At 41.2% G+C, this 13,216-nt stretch overlaps 1 protein-coding gene across 3 annotated transcripts in view; it reads right to left on the reverse strand.

Annotated features, from left to right (window-relative positions):
• Window positions 1-13,216, reverse strand: part of TP53BP1 (tumor protein p53 binding protein 1) — an 86,201-nt gene that overhangs the window by 64,903 nt on the left and 8,082 nt on the right. For all 3 annotated transcript variants that reach the window (XM_026479870.4, XM_044392469.3, XM_057306311.1), the window contains exons 3-6: window positions 3,191-3,397; window positions 2,432-2,616; window positions 2,134-2,227; window positions 1,376-1,460 (exon numbers count right to left, since the gene is read on the reverse strand). In XM_026479870.4, coding sequence (XP_026335655.1) covers window positions 1,376-1,460; window positions 2,134-2,227; window positions 2,432-2,616; window positions 3,191-3,197 — 371 coding nt within the window. In that variant the 5' untranslated portion in view covers window positions 3,198-3,397. The remainder of the gene's footprint in view (window positions 1-1,375; window positions 1,461-2,133; window positions 2,228-2,431; window positions 2,617-3,190; window positions 3,398-13,216) is intronic.

Consider the following 13,216-nt stretch of genomic DNA (forward strand, 5'->3'; position numbering starts at 1 on the left):
ACTGGTTCAAACCAAGGAGCTACAAAAACATAAGCGAAGCACGTGTTCCTAAAGAAGTACCATAAACTTAAATGCCTACAGAAAGCAAAACAAGGTAACATAAATGAGTGAAGTGGCTAAGAAGAAAAGGAAAAGCACTACAATAAATGACGAATACTTGGCTTCAGTGTCCATGTAAAATAGTAATTACAGGGACTATGACAGACCATTAACACTCAAGCCTATCTAAGCAGAGGTTAGTTTCTACTCACGGCTCCAGCCAATTGTTAGCAATAATACAACAGTTGTATTACCTCTGGACTAGTAATACCATGAGCTGAAAATCCAAGTTTTATGTAAAATTTCCCCATTTTAAAATTCTGCCAATTAACTTAAGTATATTTTACAACCATGTATGGGCCAAACAGAATCCAACTGCAGGCCAAAATAAGCCCACCGATTTGTGGTTTGTTCTATAGTATCCAACTGATAATTTCGGAGAAAAAAAGTTTATGTGCAGAGTATTAAACAGAATGCAAAAAAAAAAAAAAAAGGACTTTTTTTTTTTTTTTTTAGATAAAACCATACTCTTTCACCACCTCAACGTGACATTCTCCTCTCTGACTGCTCCCTTTTCTAGTCTGCCACCACAAGGCCGCTGAAGTTGTCTAAGTTCTCTTTTGATCTTAAGTTTAAGGCAGAAGACTAAGCAGCAATGAATAGTAAAAAAGAAAGAGAAGGGACTTGAGTCAGGAGGGTTCAAAGCTCAACTGTCACTTACAAGCAATGTATGCTACATCAAGTCATTTAAGTTCACCCATCAGTTTTTCCCCTCTGTGTAATGGAATTATTATAATGTTTTCCCAGTACAGCTGCTTTAAGGATGAAATTAAATGGAACTATATATCAAACATCCAACCTAGTGCCTAACAGAGGATAAACTCAATAAACGGACAATGTAAAACTACACATAAAGTAAAAATTCAACACTAGGGTATGAATTAAACATTCTGGGTCTAAAACTGGTAAGGTAATTTAGTTGGTAGGTAGACAGCACGCCTAACAGTTTTCATAATATATATCTAAATATTTTTTGATGATTTTTTTTCCTACTAATTAAGTCATATCTATGCTAAGAATAAAGAATGCTTATTTTGTTTTACCGGCACAAGATAGATCACAATTTGAATAACGCAGGTGTAAAAAACATTAATATCTTCACAAAAGAGATTCTAGCTATCAGTACTAACGTACTAGTTAATACAGTCCTCAAATCCCACTTTCTAATTCACAAAAATAAGATTAATCCTTTTATCCTTGGGATGAGGCAATAGGCACAAATAAAAGAATTGATCCATTAATAAATTCAAATAAATTCCTGCCATCACTAGTATACCTGCTTGTCCTGTTTGGCTGAGGTAACTGTTCAATGACCTGACTGATGGAACTACACATGTCCAAATGAGAAGAATCCATAGGTTCTGAAAAAAAATAACTGTGTATTAGTATGAAAGGCATTTACCACCAAACTTCAATACAAGTTCAGAAATGTAGGGGCGCCTGGGTGGCACAGCGGTTAAGCGTCTGCCTTCGGCTCAGCGCGTGATCCCGGCATTATGGGATTGAGCCCCACATCAGGCTCCTCTGCTATGAGCCTGCTTCTTCCTCTCCCACTCCCCCTGCTTGTGTTCCCTCTCTCACTGGCTGTCTCTCTGTCAAATAAATAAATAAAATCTTAAAAAAAAAAAAAAAAAGAAATGTAGACAATACCAATCTAATCAGCTACATTAAAAAATCAACTTTTGGGGCGCCTGGGTGGCGCAGTGGTTAAGCGTCTGCCTTTGGCTCAGGGCGTGATCCTGGAATTATGGGATCGAGCCCCACATCAGGCTCCTCCGCTATGAGCCTGCTTCTTCCTCTCCCACTCCCCCTGCTTGTGTTCCCTCTCTCACTGGCTGTCTATCTCTGTCAAATAAATAAAATCTTAAAAAAAAAAAAAAAAAGGAAAAAAAAAATCAACTTTTGAGTGCCTACTATGCACCAGACACTGTGCTAAACCTCCTCATGTACATTCACCACAACCACATGTTTAGATCCACCCAGCTCCAATAAGAGCACTCTTGCAAAAGGGACTAATAGCTTTAAACACCTCACCTGCAGCTTTGTTTTCTTTCAGATGCTCATTGAACCCACTATTACTATCTCCTTGTTCTTCTCCAGTTGTTTGTTCAGGATTGGACACAACATCCTAGAAAATATACATACTTAATATCCCCACTATATATGAAATAATCCAAAATGAGGCATACTTTTTGTGCATGTGTTGATTTCATTTTTCCAACCAATTTTAATCCAAAGGATAGTGATCTCTAAGTACTTAAGTTTGCTGATTGGTCTTCATTAGATGAAAAATAGTTTTTCCTTAATCATTTCCAAACAAGGTATCACTCACCAACACAGGGTTCTCTTTGTGTGTCTGCAGATTAGGAAGGTGTCGGGATAGCATACTGAAGTGAGAACCAGAATCATCTTCTAGAACCTGGCTTTCAGGCTGAGAATCTTCAATTATCAGGCAAGGAGTGTCTTGCTGAGAGAAATCTGAATCCAACTGACTTCCAGTAGGGTCCATCTGCTCCCCTGGAATGGAATAACAAAAGATCAGTTCGGTGTAACCTACTAGCCTTCCTCACGCAGTTTGAGCTTAAATAATGGGGCGGAAGTGCAAGAGCTAGGAAAGGGGACCAGTCTAGGACTCCGATTAGATTATATTTATAATCGCTGCAAGCACTTCCCTATCATACCTCCCAAGGCCTGAATTCCTCGTTATTTACTATCAGCCTGCCAATCCTTCTCTCCCTCTTCTTTTCCATCACCTTCCCCGTAGACACCCTTTCCTCTCCTTCCTAACCTCTTCTCTCCCCGCCTCTTTTTCCATCCCCCACAACTCTTCCTACTGCTGGCGCCTCTATGTCCCCCCAAAAGGCTGCTTTGTAATCTCGGTTCGCCAGAACACCCACAGCCCTTCACGTTTCCTCAAGACCACCCAGCCTTCCCAGCTACTGCTTCCCCACCCCCTCCTCAGGGCCCTCCAACCCTTTCCCCGTCACCGCCGCCATGCTTGCCACCCCGCCCCCTCCGGTCAGCGAACCCTTCAGACCCGAAACCCAAGCCTTCAGAGCTGACCGCACCCCCACATGTCTACAAACAGTACCAGGCATCCCGCCGGGAGATCACTCGCGCTGGAGCTAGAAGTCCCTGCACGCTCCCCAGCTCCCTCCAGCTCGAGCCCCAGGTCGCCGCTGTAGCCACCGCCGCCGCCGGCCGCGGACTCCCCCTTTTCCCGTAGCGTCACGCAGTATCGGCTCGCCCATTCGCTGCTGCTGCCCGCCACTCAAGAAACCCTGTGGGTGATTGGTGGCTGAGGCAGAGTGCCCCGCCCCACGTAAGAAAAAGGAACACCGCGGCGTGTTTCCATGGCAGCATGGACGTTGCAGGCCCTCCCCCTAGTACAGCCAGAGAATGACAGTATCCTTGAACCGAAGGGACCTTGAGAGGGCGTGAAATATATTCCCCTGCCTCTAGGACAATTATTTGTACCACTACTCAGACATAAGAGAAAAGACCTGTTTTCTATCGTTCCTGCAACTTGAGGCCCCTTCTCTCACCCTCTTCCATAGAAAAGGAGAGGGTTTCCCCGCTTTCTAATAAAAGGTTGAAGAAGAGGATCTAGGATGCCTAGTACTTCAGAGCTGTTGAAACTGAAGAAAGGGAGGATGCTTTGGGTTTTACCTGTGTCCATCAGGATCCCTTTACGTGGGCCTCTAACTGAATTCAAGAGCCCCATATTACGTCTCCACCAGTTTGGGGTTGGTTTGTTTTGTTTTGTTTTGTTCTTTACGTTGTCTGAGGGCCCCAGTAAAGCTTCCCCCCCCCAATTGCCATTTCCAGTCTGGAACACAGTTAGAGCTTCACATTTGTTTATCATTGTCCTATCTTTTATATGAACTTGGAGACCAAGGAGACGATAGCCCCAGACATTTTTTGCTCTTCCCGTTGAGAGAATTGAGCACAGGGATTCTCAGCCGCGGTGAAGAAAACAGCTGCCACCCCTTTAACTAGATGACCTCAAAGATCCCTCCAAACCTTAAGAGTCTGTTAACCTAATTATGGTGCCAGGGTCTTATAGAGGGTGTGGCAGCTGTGACTTGTATTAATGAACTAGACACCATGAGGAATATGTGTTTTATTTAAGTGGTGGTTGGATCTGGAATGGAATTCTAGCCAGAGCAGCTGTCAATAGGGAAAGCACCTAACACTGCCAAGCATATACATAGTAGGCATTCGATAGGGGGTAGTTCTTTCTCTCTATCCCAGGATCAGAATGACTTAGGTGCAGTCCATCCATGGTCCTCCAATCCTGTAAATGCCCAATTTAGCACTTCATATTGACTAAGAGGAAGTGGAGCTTCCTATAAACCAGTCTTCTCCCTGCTGTTATAAATTAGTGATCACATTTTTTAAGCCAACAAGCAAAGCATGGAAACAAGAGGACAGAATGTTTGAAATGAAACTGTCCTCAAAAATCTAGCATCTATTGTTGCTGTAACTAGGATATAATTAGGGTCCCCGGAATGTTTCACTAGTGGAACAACAATGCAACAGAACACATAGAGACACATTCCACTTCCTAACCTTGAAATCATTTATAATTGACTTCTTCTTTCCTCCACTCCTAATGCTGCAGAAGACCAGTGACCAAATAAATTTAATTCTGAAAGGACCAGGGCAGGTCAAAATTAACAACACTAGGTAGACAAAGTGAATCCATCTGTTCATTTGTGAGGGCTCAATCAACCAGTTCCTATGGTGGGCAAATCTTAACCTCGATTCCCATAAAAATACCCTAAAAGTCACTATATTTTTGCTCTTTTCTCTCCTGCTATTCCATTTCCCCTCCCCAAGCAAGACATAAATAAATAGGCCCTCTTGGTCATTTGAAAAGGAACCGTATGTGTTTGTTAAAACTCACAAAACTGTACACTAAAAAGGGTAAATATGACTAAAAATAAATAAATAAATATATAAACCTGAGCCATTCGCATTACTAAATAAAACTGTGAAGAAAAACTGTGAGGGGCACCTGGGTGGCTCGGTGAGTACAGCCTCTGACTTTTGATTTTGGCTCAGGTCATAATCTCAGGATCTTGAGATCTAGTCCCACCTTGGGGCTCCGCTCTGGGTGTGGACCCTGCTTAAGCCACCACTACTTAAGCCTGCTTAAGATTCTCTCTCTGCCCCTCCACCGCCCCCCTGCATACCCTGTGCGAGCGTGCATGCTCTTGCTTTCTCTGTAAAAACAAAACAAAACAAAACAAAAAAACGTGACTTTCTTGGTAGCCAGTGTAACAATTAAATTAATCATTAAATTACCCAGAAAGATTAGAAAATGCAGGCAGGATGGTTATCCGCTGAGACTGACTGCTTGTGGTTACGTGAGCCACAGACCTTTATTGACTCGAAGGCTACAAAAGACCATCAGCTGGGCTACCTACAGCTGCAGGTGCATCTTTACCTAAGCCACCTGAGACAGAGAGAAATCTAATTTACCTCTAAAGACAAGAAAATCCCATCAGACTTTATGCTAACTCACTTTAAAGTTTAATAAACTTCATTGTCAGAAATTTTTCTTCTAATCATCTAACCTAAATCCTTTATTCTAGGGCTTAAAGCCATTTCCTCTCACATTGTCTTTAATTGGTAATTTTAAAACCTGGATAAATTTTCATAAGGCTGGAATCATCTCATCTGGTCCAATAATTCTATAATATATTTCAATGAATCAAACAATAAATATAAGTGCTATATACTTAGTTTGTTAGTCTTTTTTTAAGGTCTCATCACAGACTTCTCTAAGCAAAAGAACCCCAGATGGTCTAATCCTACCTCATGGACACTATTTACCAACTTTTAAATTTGCTTTATTGTTTTCATCTGGAAACTCAGTTTGGGCGTTCAGTGGCAGAGAACTTTACTGAGCTTATGACAAGTACTGAATTTAATGAAAAACGATTATATATCCCTTTTAAGTTGCAATATTAAAGTATTACATTTTGACTTACATTTAATATATAGTTGATTCTGACCCCTAGGAGGCCTTCTGTTGCACTTGGACCTATACAATCATGTCCAGTCATATAGCAATGATATAATTAACTAATAACATGTATTACATTTTTACTATGCAGCAGGTATTGTGCTCTGTTTTCCATTCCTTCTCCCATCTAAAAGCCTCATACTCTCTGAGGGTTACAGATGAGGACACTACAGCTTAGAGAGATGAAATAATTTGCATAATGTCTTAGAGCTAGCAAGAGTCAGAATTTGAACACAGTCCCCAGTGTTCTAGGAATTCATAATAATTAAAATAATATGAAGAAAACAGAGGAGAAATTGTAAAGTTGTCAACTCCACATCCTTATGAAGAAGTTAAGTCAACAAAGAGGTGATGATATAATTAAAATGTGAAAGCAAATTGCTTAAGGTACACAATAGTTGCCTATGATACTACATTAACTTCCTAACAGGAGGCTGACAGACTTGGTACCTGCAAAGCCTGAAGTGGAAGAAGCCAGCCCACTGGTCTGTATCTTCTCTCTAAAACTGCCTCCTGCTCATTTTAAGTAAACTTTTTATTTTGAAAAAAATTTTAGAGCAATGGAAACTTGCAAATATAGTATAATAAAACATAGTAAAATGATCTCTCATAACCTTTCACCTAGATTCACACATTGTTAACATTTTGCCACATTACTCCTACTCAATTTTTTTTATTGTGATAAAATATATATAACATGACATTTACCATTTTAGCCATTTTTAAAGGTAGAGGTTCAGTTGAATTAAGTATATCCACATTGTTTGTTTTTTTATTAAAGATTTTATTTATTTATTTATTTGTCAGAGAGAGAGAGAGTGAGTGAGCACAAGCAGGGGAGCAGAAGGCAGAGGGAGAAGCAGGCTCCCTGCTGAGCAGGGAGCCAGATGTGGGACTCAATCCCAGGACCCTGGGATCATGACCTGAGCCCAAGGCAGACGCTTAACCAACTGAACCACCCAGGCATCCCAGTACATTCACATTGTTACACAACCATCACCACCATCCATCCCTAGAATTTTTTCATCTTCCCAAACTAAAACTCTGTGCCCATTAAATACTTACTCCCCAATCCCCCCTCCCACCAGCCCCTGGCAACCACCATTCTGCTTTCTGTCTCTAAGAACTTAACAACTCTAGGTATCTCAAATAAATGGAATCGTATAATATTTGTCCTTTTGTGTCTGGCTCATTTCATTTAGCATAATGTCCTCAAGATTCATCCATATTGTAATTTTAAAAGCATGTGTCAGAATTTCCTTCCCTTTTAAGGCTGAATAATATTTTATTGTATGTATAGATCACTTTTTTTTTTAAGATTTTACTTTTAAGTAATCTCTCCACTCAACATGGGGCTCAAACTCATAACCCTGAGATCAAGTGTTGCATGCTCTACCAGCTGAGCCAGCAGGCGCCCCTGTATAAATCATATTTTGTTCATTCTTGTTCATTTTAACCCACTTGTCTAATCTCTCCAGAGCCCCCAATTTTGCCACACCCAAGTATAGATGAAGCCATGAAAGCACATTAGCAGAGCACACTTCCCCCTTCCCAGCTAGCTTCATTTTCCAGCCAGCCAATCAGCTGTAGGCCTTCTTATCAGCCTGAGTCTCTCTCAAACACCCAATACCAAGCACAGTTGTATTAGCTGCAGTTTTCTGCCTTCCAACTTTTCAAATTTTAATCTGAAGAGTTTAACTCCACTAGGAGCCACTTACCTGGAAACAGAAACATAAAGTTGTGGTACGGGGGGAGGGCAGGGAGGAGGTGGCATCGTGGCCTATCTGAATACTGACTGAGATTGCCAGCCTTCCCCTGGTTTATTCCTCTTTTTCTAGAAGTATTCAAATATCCATATCCCCGGTAGCATTTTACTTCTCTATCAACTTCCCGGGCTTTCTGTTTTCCTTCCCTCCATACTCTGCTTTCTCCATACCAGTAACTCTGTAATCCTTTGCAATCTGGCTTCGGCCTCCATAAACCCAGTGCCTAGCACAATTCCAAGCACAAAGCAGTTACTCTAAAAATGTTTGTTAATTGCCGATTCTGAAAATTTCTTGTCAAATCACCTTATTAGCTGTAACCTTTACAGTGTATGATGGTGTTGCTGATGCCCTCTTCTTTAAAATTCTCATTCTGTGACTCCAGAGTTCCTGGCTCTCCTCCCTCTCAGCTTTCTTTCCAATCCATAACTCCCTGGAATCCAGTACTACAAGATAAGAATTAAGAGTGGGACCAACCTGCCACAACATGGATGGACCTTGAAAACATTGTGTTCAGTGAAATAAGCCAGACATAAAAAGATAAATATTGTATGATTCTACTTATATGATGTACCTAGAATAGGCAAATTCATAGAAACTGAAAGTAGAATGGTGGCTTTCTGGAAGTTGTGGGGAGGGAGGAAAAGGGAGGTATTGTTTAACGGGTATAGAGCTGCAGTTTGGGAAGATGAAAGAGTTCTGGAGATGTGTGGTGGTGATGGTTGCGCAAGGTGAGTGTACTCAATGCTAGTGCACTGCACACTTTAAAACGTTTCAAACGGGGCGCCTGGCTGGCTCGGTCAGGGGAGCTTGCGACCCTTGATCTCGGGGGTGTGAGTTCCAGCCCCACACTGGGTGTAGAGATTACTTAAAAAAAATCTTTTAGGGGCGCCTGGGTGGCACAGCGGTTAAGCGTCTGCCTTCGGCTCAGGGCGTGATCCCGGCGTTATGGGATCGAGCCCCACATCAGGCTCCTCCGCTAGCCTGCTTCTTCCTCTCCCACTCCCCCTGCTTGTGTTCCCTCTCTCGCTGGCTGTCTCTATCTCTGTCGAATATATAAATAAAATCTTTAAAAAAAAATCTTTTAATAAAATCTTTTAAAAAAATGTTTAAAATGGTAAAGTTTATGTTATATGCATTGCACTACAATTTTGAAAGTTTTTTAATGAGGGGCACCTGGGTGGCTCAGTTGGTTAAGCACCCGACTCTTGATTTTGGCTCAGGTCATAATCATGGAACAGAGCCCCAAGTCAGCTCTGGGATGGGCGGGGAGGCTGCTTGGGATTCTCTCTCTCCCTCTCCCTCTGCCCTGCCCCACCAACCCCGCACACATGCACGTGCCCTCTCTCTCCCTCTAAAAAAAAAAAAAAAAAATTTTAATGAGACAACACTAAATTTCAGTATTTAAAGATGTACGCCTAGGGGCGCCTGGGTGACTCATGTGGTTAAGCGTCTGCCTTCCACTCAGGTCATGATCCCAGGGTCCTGGGATCAAGTCCCACATGGTGATCCCTTCTCAGCAGGGAACCTGCTTCTCCCTCTGCCTGCCGGTCCCCCTGCTTGTGCTCTCTCTGACAAAAAATAAATAAAAAATCTTAAAAAAAAAAAAAAAAAGATGTACACCTAGGTCATAAAAAATAATAATAACAAAGAAACTATAGGATTTCAATAAAAGTCAGGACTGGTTAATTTTGGAGTCGATAATGGGAATTTCTTTAAGAGGCAAGTGAGGTGCTTGGAAATGTTCTGTTTTTATTACTAGGGGCATTAACAGGTATACAATTTATAATTCATACCTTTGTATGTTTATATTTTATTCATTTTTATGCATGTTATATTTCACAATAAAGATGACTTAAAATAAATAAATGTATTTCATGCTAAAACTAGCAGTCTACCTTCGGCTCAGGTCATGATCCCAGTGTTCTGGGATCTAGCCCCTCAGCGGGAAGCCTGCTTCTCCCTCTCCCAATCCCCCTGTTTGTGTTCCCTCTCTCGCTGCCTCTCTCTGTCAAATAAATAAATAAAATCTTTAAAAAAAAAAAAGTGGTCCAGTTTCAATCTTTTGCATGTAGCTGTCCAGTTTTCCCAGCAACATTTATTGAAGAGACTTTTTCCCATTGCATATTGCCTCCTTTGTCAAAGATTAATTGACCACAGAATCATGGTTTTATTTCTCCACTGTACTGTCTTAGATAGGGTTGGATCCTAAAGGCTGATCTAGGCTATACAGAGCCAGCGTGCTAACTAGTTAGCAAGAACTACAGTAACACATTTTGGCCCTGCTCGCATATAAGCCAATCAACATAGGGAGTCTCGTGAACCTGAAGCCAGAAAATCCATAGCCCTGACCAGAAATTTCTTTACAAACTCTAGTTCACTTATTAATTTCAAGTCAGTCGTGTGCAAGACACCATTCCGGCTCCATGGTGGTAGTGGAAGGAGAACAATATATAAAGATGATTAAGATATAATTCCCACGGGGGCGCCTGGGTGGCGCAGTTGTTACGCGTCTGCCTTTGGCTCAGGGCGTGATCTCAGCATTCTGGGATCGAGCCCCACATCAGGCTCCTCTGCTGGGAGCCTGCTTCTTCCTCTCCCACTCCCCCTGCTTGTGTTCCCTCTCTCGCTGGCTGTCTCTCTGTCAAATAAACAAATAAAATCTTAAAAAAAAAAAAAGATATAATTCCCACGGGGTGCCTGCATGGCTCAGTTGGTTAAGCATCTGACTCTCGATTTTGGTTTTTTGTTGTTGTCGTTGTTGTTTTTAAAGATTTTATTTATTTATTTGACAGAGAGAGAGACAGCCAGCGAGAGAGGGAACACAAGCAGGGGGAGTGGGAGAGGAAGAAGCAGGCTCCCAGCGAAGGAGCCTGATGTGGGGCTCGATCCCAGGACTCTGGGATCATGCCCTGAGCCAAAGGCAGACGCTTAACAATGACTGAGCCACCCAGGCGCCCCTGACTCTTGATTTTGGCTCAGATCATGATCTCAGGGTTGTGAGACTGAGCCCTGCCTCAGGCTCCACACTCAGCTGGAGTCTGCTTGAGATTCTCTCTCCCTCTCCCTCTGCCCCTCCCCAAACCCTACTTTCTCTCTAAAATAAATAAGTAGATCTTTTTTTTTTTTTTTTAAAGAGTCCATTCATTTATTTGACACAGAGAGAGAGTGAGAGAGAGCACAAGCAGGGGGAGCAGCAGGCAGAGGGAGAAGGAGAAGCAGGCTCTCCACTGAGCCGAGAGCCTCACATGGGGCTGGATCCCAGGACCTGGGGTCCTGACCCAAGCCATAGGCAGGCGCCTAACCGACTGAGCCACCCAGGTGCCCCAAATAAGTAAATCTGTAAAAAAAAAAAAAAAAAAAGATATACTTCCCACATTTAGGGAACTTATAATTTATAGAAAGCATAAGACACATAAACAAATAACTATAATACAAGATACGATAAAAGTGCTATAGGAGTTCAGAGAGGAAAGAAACCAAAAGTAATAGTTTTTTTTTTGTTTTGTTTTGTTTTTAAAGATTTTATTTATTCATTTGACAGAGAGAGAGACAGCCAGTGAGAGAGGGAACACAGGCAGGAGGAGTGGGAGAGGAAGAAGCAGGCTCATAGTGGAGGAGCCTGATGTGGGGCTCGATCCCATAACACCGGGATCACGCCCTGAGCCGAAGGCAGACGCTTAACGACTGAGCCACCCAGGCGCCCCCAAAAGTAATAGTTTTAATCATATTTATAATGAATATTTATTGAGCATTTACTATGTTTACTCTTGCTCCTTTTTTTATCTCATCCAGCCTCATTGCTATAAATGTCATCTGTAAGTTAATGACCCCCAAATTTATATCTTCAGCCCAGACCTCGCTCCCAAATCCAAAATTTATATATCTAACTGCCTATTCACTATCTCCATTTGAATGTTCAAATGACATCTCAAACTCAATATGCTTAAATTTTAACTCATCTTTTCTACTAAACCTGCTCCACTTGAAGCCTTCCCCATCTCAGGGTGGGGATGAAACTTTATCCTTCCTGTTGCTTATAACAAAAAGCTTGGAGATATTCTTTTTTTTTTTTTAATAGAAAAAGAAAAAAAATAACCCATGTACTTATCAGCCAACTTCAACAATAATCAATAAATATCCAGTCTTGTTTCATCCAATTTCCTACCTCTTTCCCAACTTATTATTTTTAAGCAAATTCCAGATATCATATAATTTCTTTTTTTTTTTTAAGATTTTATTTGTTTATTTGAGAGAGAGACACAGCAAGAGAGGGAACACAAGCAGGGGGAGTCGGAGAGGAAGAACCAGGCTTCCTGCTGAGCGGGGAGCCCAATGCAGGGCTCGATCCCAGGACCCTGGGATCATGACCTGAGCCAAAGGCAGACGCTTAACGACTGAGCCACCCAGGTGCCCCAGATATCATATAATTTCATCCATAAATACTTGTATTTGTGTGTAAAATATAGAGAATCTTTTAAAAATATCATTAACACATACAAAGAAAATTAACAGTAATTTCTTAATGTTACCAAACATGTAGTGTTCAAATTTCCCCAATTGTCTCTCTCTCTTTCTTTCTTTTTTTTGCAATTCCAAAACAAAATTCACACATTTGGATGATTCTTTTCTTAGCTATCTTTTAATCTGTAAATCCTCCCTCATTTTTATTTCCTGCAATTTATATATTTGTTGATGAAACTAGGTCATTTGTTCTGTAAAATTTCCAGCACTGTGGATTTTTTTTTATTGCATCCCTGTGGTGTCATCTGATATATTTGTCTCTTCTTGTTTCCTATAAATGGACAGTTAGATATAGAGTTGTTATGATTTATGCTCTATTTTTTCTTTTTTGGCAAGAATCCTTCGTAAGTGCTATCATTTACTTCCTATTGCATCTTTTTTTTAAATTTAAATTCAATTAGCCAACATATAGCACATCATTAATTTCTCCCTATTGCATCTTATCAAGAGACATATACCATCTGGTTGAATATATTTCTGTTCTGTTACAATTGATAAATAGGCTCAAATGTTACTATCTTTTTACTTGATAGTTTAGCAGTCATTGGTAATCATTACCTAGGTGCATTATTTCACTAAGAGCTGCAAAATAGTGATATTCTATTTTATTTTTTTTTTATTTTATTTTTTTAAAGATTTTATTTTATTTATTTGACAGAGATAGAGACAGCCAGCGAGAGAGGGAACACAAGTAGGGGGAGTGGGAGAGGAAGAAGCAGGCTCATAGCAGAGGAGCCTGATGTGGGGCTCGATCCCATAACGCCAAGATCACGCCCTGAGCCGAAGGCAGACGCTT

The sequence above is a fragment of the Ursus arctos genome, unplaced genomic scaffold (assembly GCF_023065955.2).
Source record: "Ursus arctos isolate Adak ecotype North America unplaced genomic scaffold, UrsArc2.0 scaffold_36, whole genome shotgun sequence".
NCBI classification, from domain to species: domain Eukaryota; kingdom Metazoa; phylum Chordata; class Mammalia; order Carnivora; family Ursidae; genus Ursus; species Ursus arctos.